We start from the raw sequence: 11139 nt of genomic DNA on the forward strand, positions 1-11139 counted from the left end.
ATTTTGTCGGGCTCTGCATTGTTCCCCGTTTTTCTATATAGTCTATATTGGGGGGGGGGGGGAGTTTTTGGGCCAAGGGATTGTGCAATATACTACTGTGCAATTATTTACATGTATGCTAAACAAATACTTTCTTAGTGTGCACTTTGGCACTTTTTTTTTTTGCCGGGAGTGACTTGTTGCAATGTATATAATGCTGCTCTGACCCGTTAGCTGTTTTTTTGCACTTTGCATTTAACACTTTACCCCCTATATTATTCACATCTATCCCAGGACGAAAACTTTTTTTCCCAGCCAGCAGATTCCATCATTATCCTGTGGGTACTATTTTCTTGCCGTGTTCTTTGTGCTTTTTATGTGATTTTATCTGTTTTGTGTGATTTCAATAAAGATTATATTATGTGATATTCAGACAAGTCTACCCTTTATTCATTTGTAGGATATATTTATATGGGTAGCCTATACCGCGGTGGCGGAGTTATTGTAGGATTTGTATTCTCTTGTATTTGTATTCTATCTTCTTGTATGCTCGTTGACAACTACTAACTACTGGACACTTTGCAGTGTTACTCAGCTTTTCATAGACCCTGAATTACATGAATTCCTTAGCGGTATCACTTTGCAGCAATGTAGTTTTATTTGCCGTTCAGAATCCATGAAAAGCTTGGTGACAACTCATTCATTATATGGGCCATCATTTGTAGGTGACAGCTGAATAAGGGACAAAGAAAATTCATGAACTGCTTATCTGTGTATCAAAAGACACATGTATTTGGATGTTAGGCGGAATCCTGGTTATTTCTGACCATGTCTATAATAAAACAAGAACACATTCTGGATAAATAAGGATTTCATTTACAAGCTTAAAAAAATCAACATAAAACCACACTGTGCTTCTTCATCGTTCATTGTGTGAAATAATACAACAATGCTGTGGCATCTCTCATTGCATCCACATCTGCATGGCATCTACCCACCATCCCTGGCTTATTACCATAAAGCAGTGGTGTCCAAACTGTGGAGCTCCAGCTGTTGCAAGACTACAACTCCCAGCATGCCCGGACAGCCGTTGGCTGTCCGGGCATGCTGGGAGTTGTAGTCTTGCAACAGCTGGAGGTCCACAGTTTGGACACCACTGCCATACAGGAGTATCCTCCATGTTATGTTAGGACTCATCACACCACTGTGCCTCAAGCTGGCAGATTAAGTTCTGCTGGCATCTACAGGTAGTCTCCATCCTTTCATCTGCACCATCCTGTCATATGTGTGCCAGTTTAGGAATACTACAAGCTATATTGAATATAGGTGACATAAAGTCCATATTATTTGGAAGGAAGAACAGTAAATGTAGACTGATGTATGGACATCCTTACAGGGTGGGGGCAGCTGATCCTTGCAGTGACAAGTGACGACTGACTGATACTGTAGTAGATGCATTTGCTTGTGGCATGGGCACAGGTCACTATGTACCTACCTTTCTGATCGCCCCCCAGTAGAGGGGTCTCTGTAGACTCGGGGTCGCCTGGCACATCCAGCTGCTCTCTTCCTTCTTCATCACCCACAGTTTCATCAGCTCCCTCCCTGCTGTCCTCCTCCTCTGCAGCGGGGAGCTCAGGCTGCACACAGGGCATACACTCCAAAAACTCAGCATCCATAGCAAGTCCCTGATCCCAGGGTGAAGACGAGCAGGCTGCGGGGATCAGACACAGCACCTCATCCCCTGGTTCTTATCTTGTGTGGAGGAAGGGCTGGGGGCAGGCTGGCAGCTGCTGATGCTGGGGAGGTGGGTATGGAGACTGTGCTCCTGTCCTCAAGGAGGGGGGGGACCACTGCTTACTGATCTCATCCACGTCCTGCAGGAGACACAATAGAATACATAAGGCAGCAGCTCTGTGGTATCTGCTGGCATCATAGTGTATGGGGCTATAGGGGCATGTGCTGGGCACCGAGGAGAAGGGCACGTCTATCACATATACAGGAGGCTGGCATCATAGTGTATGGGGCTATAGGGGCATGTGCTGGGCACCGAGGAGAAGGGCACATCTATCACATACACAGGAGGCTGGCATCATAGTGTATGGGGCTATAGGGGCATGTGCTGGGCACCGAGGAGAAGGGCACATCTAATACATATACTGGAAGCTGGCATCATAGTGTATGGGGCTATGGGGGCATGTGCTGGGCACTGAGGAGAAGGGCACATCTATTACATACACAGGAGGCTGGCATCATAGTGTATGGGGCTATGGGGGCATGTGCTGGGCACCGAGGAGAAGGGCACATTTATTACATACACAGGAGGCTGGCATCATAGTGTATGGGGCTATAGGGGCATGTGCTGGGCACCGAGGAGAAGGGCACATCTATTACATACACAGGAGGCTGGCATCATAGTGTATGGGGCTATAGGGGCATGTGCTGGGCACCGAGGAGAAGGGCACATCTATCATATATACAGGAGGCTGGCATCATAGTGTATGGGGCTATAGGGGCATGTGCTGGGCACCGAGGAGAAGGGCACATCTATTACATACACAGGAGGCTGGAATCATAGTGTATGGGGCTATGGGGGCATGTGCTGGGCACCGAGGAGAAGGGCACATCTATCACATATACAGGAGGCTGGCATCATAGTGTATGGGGCTATAGGGGCATGTGCTGGGCACCGAGGAGAAGGGCACATCTATTACATACATAGGAGGCTGGAATCATAGTGTATGGGGCTATGGGGGCATGTGCTGGGCACCGAGGAGAAGGGCACATCTATTACATATACAGGAGGCTGGCATCATAGTGTATGGGGCTATAGGAGCATGTGCTGGGCACCGAGGAGAAGGGCACATATATCACATACACAGGAGGCTGGCATCATAGTGTATAGGGCTGTAGCAGGGAAGCTCTGTACATACACCAAGGAGAAGGGCACATCTATTACATATACAGGAGGCTGGCATCATAGTGTATGGGGCTGTAGCTGGCCAGTTCTGTATATACACCAAGGAGGGCACATCTATCACATACACAGGAGGCTGGCATCATAGTGTATGGGGCTATAGGGGCATGTGCTGGGCACCGAGGAGAAGGGCACATCTATCATATATACAGGAGGCTGGCATCATAGTGTATGGGGCTATAGGGGCATGTGCTGGGCACCGAGGAGAAGGGCACATCTATTACATACACAGGAGGCTGGAATCATAGTGTATGGGGCTATGGGGGCATGTGCTGGGCACCGAGGAGAAGGGCACATCTATCACATATACAGGAGGCTGGCATCATAGTGTATGGGGCTATAGGGGCATGTGCTGGGCACCGAGGAGAAGGGCACATCTATTACATACATAGGAGGCTGGAATCATAGTGTATGGGGCTATGGGGGCATGTGCTGGGCACCGAGGAGAAGGGCACATCTATTACATATACAGGAGGCTGGCATCATAGTGTATGGGGCTATAGGAGCATGTGCTGGGCACCGAGGAGAAGGGCACATATATCACATACACAGGAGGCTGGCATCATAGTGTATAGGGCTGTAGCAGGGAAGCTCTGTACATACACCAAGGAGAAGGGCACATCTATTACATATACAGGAGGCTGGCATCATAGTGTATGGGGCTGTAGCTGGCCAGTTCTGTATATACACCAAGGAGGGCACATCTATCACATACACAGGAGGCTGGCATCATAGTGTATGGGGCTATAGGGGCATGTGCTGGGCACCGAGGAGAAGGGCACATCTATCATATATACAGGAGGCTGGCATCATAGTGTATGGGGCTATAGGGGCATGTGCTGGGCACCGAGGAGAAGGGCACATCTATTACATACACAGGAGGCTGGAATCATAGTGTATGGGGCTATGGGGGCATGTGCTGGGCACCGAGGAGAAGGGCACATCTATCACATATACAGGAGGCTGGCATCATAGTGTATGGGGCTATAGGGGCATGTGCTGGGCACCGAGGAGAAGGGCACATCTATTACATACATAGGAGGCTGGAATCATAGTGTATGGGGCTATGGGGGCATGTGCTGGGCACCGAGGAGAAGGGCACATCTATTACATATACAGGAGGCTGGCATCATAGTGTATGGGGCTATAGGAGCATGTGCTGGGCACCGAGGAGAAGGGCACATATATCACATACACAGGAGGCTGGCATCATAGTGTATAGGGCTGTAGCAGGGAAGCTCTGTACATACACCAAGGAGAAGGGCACATCTATTACATATACAGGAGGCTGGCATCATAGTGTATGGGGCTGTAGCTGGCCAGTTCTGTATATACACCAAGGAGGGCACATCTATCACATATACAGGAGGCTGGCATCATAGTGTATAGGGCTGTAGCTGGGCAGCTCTGTATGTACACCAAGGAGAAGGGCACATCTATTACATGCACAGGAGGCTGGCATCATAGAGTATGGGGCTGTAGTTGGGCATCTCTGTATATACACCGAGGAGAAGGGCACATCTATTACATACACAGGAGGCTGGCATCATAGTGTATAGGGCTGTAGTAGGGAAGCTCTGTACATACACCAAGGAGGGCACATCTATCACATATACAGGAGGCTGGCATCATAGTGTATAGGGCTGTAGCTGGGCAGCTCTGTATATACACCGAGGAGAAGGGCACATCTATTACATGCACAGGAGACTGGCATCATAGTGTATGGGGCTGCAGCTGGGCAGCTCTGTATGTACACCAAGGAGAAGGGCACATCTATTACATATACAGGAGGCTGGCATAATAGTGTATGGGGCTGTAGCTGGGCAGCTCTGTATATACAACGAGGAGAATTGCACATCTATTACATACACAGGAGACTGGCATCATAGCGTATGGGGCTGTAGCTTTTTAAGCACTGTATATACACTGAGGAGAAGGGCACATCTATTACATGCATAGGAGGCTGGCATCATAGTGTATGGGGCTGTAGCTGAGCAGCTCTGTATATACACCAAGGAGAAGGGCACATCTATTACATGCATAGGAGGCTGGCATCATAGTGTATGGGGCTGTAGCTGAGCAGCTCTGTATATACACCAAGGAGAAGGGCACATCTATTACATGCACAGGAGACTGGCATCATAGTGTATGGGGCTGCAGCTGGGCAGCTCTGTATATACACCAAGGAGAAGGGCACATCTATTACATAATGGAATAAAGGGCAGTGCAGCTCAATCAATAACTAGCCTGAGGTTAACTGGTATGGTCTAATTACCCCAAGACCACGAAACCTATAGAAAATTATGTAATAAAGGAATTATATAACCAGTCCTCAAGGATAGTGAAAAGAAGAAAAAAAAGAGAAAAAAGGGAGAAATAGCAAGGGGAAAAGAAAAAAGAATAAAGAATAGTAATTGACAGATAAAAAATAATAATACACCAGATATAATGTCTAAAATAGTTACTAGAATAATTAAAATTTAGATAAAGAATACCTGCAAAATAAATAGCTTAAACAATGATATACATTTATTAAATGAATAGGAAAAATACTAAAACACCTGGGCAGGGCCCTTGCCCAGGTATTAAATACTTATACTTTATAAAAAATAAGTAAAAATAATTGGCAACCTATATAAAAAAATTGTTCATAAAAAATAGTACATGAATAGTTTCAGCCAATATCCAATAGCAGTATGGTGATTGCAATCTGATTTAATAGCCACAAGGATTAGAACTGTTCATCACATACAGCTAGTATGCTGTAATAGCAGCAAAGTGAAAGTAAAATGTCTATTAGATGTAGCAGATGAGCGATACAGTCGTGACAGTTGTAGCAATCATTTGAATTGTAACATTCACTTAGATAGAAGAGAGCCGGTTACTATGAATGTAGATGGTAACAATATTCAGAGCGGTACCTTTTTAGAAGTTTTCGCCGTGTTTCTCGGCAGCTGACTGGCTCCGGAGCGGCAAACTCCGGTGACTGTGATAGATCAGCGCCTGCACGGACTCAGGCAAGGGCAACCACCAACCTTGTATGGTTATAGGGGTTCCTCCAGAGAAATGCTGAAGTTGGTACACTGGCTCAAGATCATGCGGTGTTCATCTCTGTAACATAGAGAGCCGGCATCCGATATCAGAGGGTAAGTGAATGTTCTTGCGCTTGGCACTGTTCGCCCGTCGGTCTCAAAAACAGCGAGCAGCTGGAGGTTGGCGTCCTCGTGGTGTGAATAGCGCGCTGTTCACTGGTGGGCCGCAGATTTGGGTACTGCAGCGCTTACAAGGCGGTATCGGCTGATTAGGTGGCTGATATTAGCAATATATGGTTATGGCAAATAGTAGCAAATCAAGGCTAAACGCGTTTCACCACTATTGTGGTATTCCTCAGTAGCCTTAATATATTAAAAGAGGGCTAATACATGACATGCAGGTATTTATATAAAGATGTGAGTGATGTCACTAATAGGTGTGGGGAAAAAAAAGGGTAAGGTGTGTGGAAAACAAGGAGTAATGGAATAACATAAAAGATAATGGTATAACATAAAAATTAAAAGGTGACAAAAAGGGATTTGATTTGGCATATAAATATATATTGAGAAACAATATTGTGATATAGATAAATATGTGAAAATAGATAAGAAAGAATTAATATAAAGAAGAATAGTGTATAGGAATGTTATATATATATGTGTAGAGGGAAAAAAATATGTGATGGGATGGATCAAAATAATGTATAAATATGTGCATAAATCGAAATTGGGAAATATGTATAGTATGTCAGAACAACGTTATAATAAATCCTGACAAAATATGCATTATTATGTGTATAAAGTTAAAAATCTGATGTGTGTATAAAATAATATGTTAATGGAGGTGATAAAAATGAGAATAAAAAATACAGTAAAAATATGGTATAAATAAATAGACAAGAATAAACAAAATTAAGAGGAAAGAATTTTCTGTTCTTTCCTTGTTTGGCAAGAAGCCAATCGGTGTCTTTGTTACAGTTAAATTGTTATTTATATAAGTAATTTTATAAATAAAGCTGTGGCCGATCCCCACCCACGGAAAAGTTGAATTGTTGTTGTGTCAGTTATTATTTAATTAATTATTGTAGTAAGGGGGAGGGGTAGTTATAGCCTGCTAGGAGCTAATTGGGTCTCAACAGTCTTACAATTCAAATGATTGCTACAACTGTCACGACTGTATCGCTCATCTGCTACATCTAATAGACATTTTACTTTCACTTTGCTGCTATTACAGCGTACTAGCTGTATGTGATGAACAGTTCTAATCCTTGTGGCTATTAAATCAGATTGCAATCACCATACTGCTATTGGATATTGGCTGACATTGAAACTATTCATGTACTATTTTTTATGAACAATTTTTTTTATATAGGTTGGCAATTATTTTTACTTATTTTTTATAAAGCATAAGCATTTAATACCTGGGCAAGGGCCCTGCCCAGGTGTTTTAGTATTTTTCCTATTCAATTAATAAATGTATATCATTGTTTAAGCTATTTATTTTGCAGGTATTCTTTATCTATATTTTAATAATTTTAATTATTCTAGTAACTATTTTAGACATTATATCTGGTGTATTATTATTTTTTATCTGTCAATTACTATTCTTTATTCTTTTTTCTTTTCCCCTTGCTATTTCTCCCTTTTTTCTCTTTTTTTTTTTTCTTTTCACTATCCTTGAGGACTGGTTATATAATTCCTTTATTATATAATTTTCTATACATCTATTACATATACAAGAGACTGGCATCATAGTGTATGGGGCTGTAGCTGAGCAGCTCTGTATATACACTGAGGAGAAGGGCACATCTATTACATATACAGGAGGCTGGCATCATAGTGTATGGGGCTGTAGCTTTTTAAGCTCTGTATATAAACTGAGGAGAAGGGCACATCTATTACATGCATAGGAGGCTGGCATCATAGTGTATGGGGCTGTAGCTGGGCAGCTCTGTACATACACCAAGGAGGCAGGGCCGGATTAACGTACGGGCGGATTCAGCGACAGCTCCAGGCCCCTGCGTTAAAATAGGCCCGGAGGCCCACACAAACATCCTGCACAGACCAACCGGTGCCCGCGACAATCAAGCCTCAAACTCCAGGCCCGCGGGCCATTTGCGGCCCGCAGAACGAAAGTTTGCGGTATGGGAAATTTGTATTGCCCGACGGCCGGAACTTGCAGTTCCGGGTGCCGGGCAGGTAAGTTCTTCAGCCCTTTAAACCTGCTTCAGGCGAGCAGCGTTAAATTCCAGAAGACTTCACTCCCCTCCCCTTACCCCGCCCTCCTCCCCGTCTCTGGTTGGCCGGCCCGAGTCTGATGAGGGACGTCACGCATGTGACGTCCCTCTGCAGACCCACGCAGGACGTCAGTGACGTCACTCGTCAGGGCGCCGGCGTAGAGAAGAAGCGTAGTGCAGGACAGGTAAGTGTGCCTATATGTGTGTGTGTCTGTCTGTGTTTGTGTCTGCGTGTGTGTCTGTCTGTCTGTGTGTGTGTCTGTGTGTGTGTGTGTGTAAATATGTGGGGGGGGGGGGAGAGGGACAACAATGCTACCTAATGTGGGGAGCCTGTACCAAATGTGGGGAGCCTGCTACTATCTAATGTGGGGAGCCTGCTACTACCTAATGTGGGGAACCTGCTACTACCTAATGTGCGAACCTGCTACTACCTACTTTGGGGGAACCTACTTCTACCTAATGTGGGGAACCTGCTACTACCTATTGTGGGGAGCCTGCTACTACCTAATGTGGGGAACCTGCTACTACCTAATGTGGGGAACCTGCTGCCTACCTAATGTGGGGAACCTGCTGCCAACCTAATGTGGGGGAACCTGCTACTACCTAATGTGGGGAACCTGCTACTACCTAATGTGGGGAAACTGCTACTACCTAATGTGGGGAAACTGCTACCTACCTAATGTGGGGAACATGCTACCTACCTAATGTGGGGAAACCACTACCTTCCTAATGTGGGGAAACTGCTGCCTGCCTAATGTTCCCCTTCAGAAATAGCACCCCCATCATCTATAAGCTCATGCTATTACCACACAGGAGTAGGGGGAATGGGGGGGGGGTTGCTGGTAGATGATGGTGGTGCTACTCTGGTGGGGGGTGTTGCTGGTGGATGATGAGTGGCGCATGATGGGGGCATTATATGTAAGGGGCGCATGATGGGGGCATTATAAGTAAGGGGTGCATGATGGGGCATTATATGTAAGGGGCGCATGCGACCCAGCATCACCCAGCTGCTACCTCCAGTGGCCCCCAGATAATTTGAGTTTTAGACCCCTGCTCTATCACCTCCGTGCTGCCAGTGGCAGATCCAGGGGGGGGGGGCAATGGGGCAATTGCCTCTGAGATTGTTGCCCCTCCTGTACTTTAGCATGGTGGAGCGGGAGCTGTCAGCTGTCCCACTCCACAATTCCCTCACATTTCTCACACGCTGCTGCATTCTTGCAGTGTGAGCCGCGGGGAAGCCATCCACGGCAGGCCGGTGCGATGACGTCACATAATCGCGCTGGCACCCAGAGATCACCTCCCCGCAGCACTTACACTGCAAGAATGGAGCAGCATGTGAGAAATGTGACAGCTGGAGAGAGGTGCTTGGGCGCCGTATGGTACAGGGGAATTATTAAAACTTGGGGGGAGGGGGGCGGTGTGCATGCTCAGAAAAGGGCAAATTATAAGTGAGGGGCACATAACAGGGGGGCATTATATGTGAGGGGCACAGGACAGGGGGGCATTATATGTGAGGGACACAGGACAGGGGGCATTATATGTGATGGGCAAAGGACAGGGGGGCATTATTTGTGAGGGACACATGTCAGGGGGCATTATATGTCAGGGGCACATGACAGGGCCCCCCCCCCCCCCCCCGTCATGTGCCCATATAATGCACCTATAATGCCCCCCTGACATTTGCCCCTTACTTATAATGCCCCTCACATATAATGCCCCATGTCCTGTGCCCCTCACATATAATGCCCCCAGGGGGGGCAGGACATGGGGCATTATATGTGAGGGGAACATATATATACTTTGATAAAAAGGCCCATCACAATCTTCAGCACCAGGCCCATGATGCTCTTTATCCGGCCCTGCAAGGAGGGCACATTTATTACATATACAGGAGGCTGGGATCATAGTGTCTGGGGCTGTAGCTTTGAAGCTCTGTATATACACTGAGGAGAAGGGCACATCTATTACATGCATAGGAGGCTGGCATCATAGTGTATGGGGCTGTAGCTGGGCAGCTCTGTATATACACCAAGGAGATGGGCACATCTATTACATACATAGGAGGCTGGAATCATAGTGTATGGGGCTATGGGGGCATGTGCTGGGCACCGAGGAGAAGGGCACATCTATTACATATACAGGAGGCTGACATCATAGTGTATGGGGCTATAGGAGCATGTGCTGGGCACCGAGGAGAAGGGCACATATATCACATACACAGGAGGCTGGCATCATAGTGTATAGGGCTGTAGCAGGGAAGCTCTGTACATACACCAAGGAGAAGGGCACATCTATTACATATACAGGAGGCTGGCATCATAGTGTATGGGGCTGTAGCTGGCCAGTTCTGTATATACACCAAGGAGGGCACATCTATCACATATACAGGAGGCTGGCATCATAGTGTATAGGGCTGTAGCTGGGCAGCTCTGTATGTACACCAAGGAGAAGGGCACATCTATTACATGCACAGGAGGCTGGCATCATAGAGTATGGGGCTGTAGTTGGGCATCTCTGTATATACACCGAGGAGAAGGGCACATCTATTACATACACAGGAGCCTGGCATCATAGTGTATAGGGCTGTAGTAGGGAAGCTCTGTACATACACCAAGGTGGGCACATCTATCACATATACAGATACAGGAGGCTGGCATCATAGTGTATAGGGCTGTAGCTGGGCAGCTCTGTATATACACCGAGGAGAAGGGCACATCTATTACATGCACAGGAGACTGGCATCATAGTGTATGGGGCTGCAGCTGGGCAGCTCTGTATGTACACCAAGGAGAAGGGCACATCTATTACATAATGGAATAAAGGGCAGTGCAGCTCAATCAATAACTAGCCTGAGGTTAACTGGTATGGTCTAATTACCCCAAGACCACGAAACCTATAGAAAGTTATGTAATAAAGG

At 46.2% G+C, this 11139-nt stretch overlaps 1 protein-coding gene across 1 annotated transcript in view; it reads right to left on the reverse strand.

Moving 5' to 3' along the window:
* Positions 1 to 1818, reverse strand: part of METTL21C (methyltransferase 21C, AARS1 lysine) — a 39675-nt gene extending 37857 nt beyond the window's left edge. The window contains exon 1 of the mRNA XM_056560491.1: positions 1475 to 1818. Coding sequence (XP_056416466.1) covers positions 1475 to 1655 — 181 coding nt within the window. The 5' untranslated portion in view covers positions 1656 to 1818. The remainder of the gene's footprint in view (positions 1 to 1474) is intronic.
* Between the last annotated feature and the right edge of the window lie 9321 nt (positions 1819 to 11139).

The sequence above is a fragment of the Hyla sarda genome, chromosome 2, assembly GCF_029499605.1.
Source record: "Hyla sarda isolate aHylSar1 chromosome 2, aHylSar1.hap1, whole genome shotgun sequence".
Lineage (NCBI taxonomy): Eukaryota > Metazoa > Chordata > Amphibia > Anura > Hylidae > Hyla > Hyla sarda.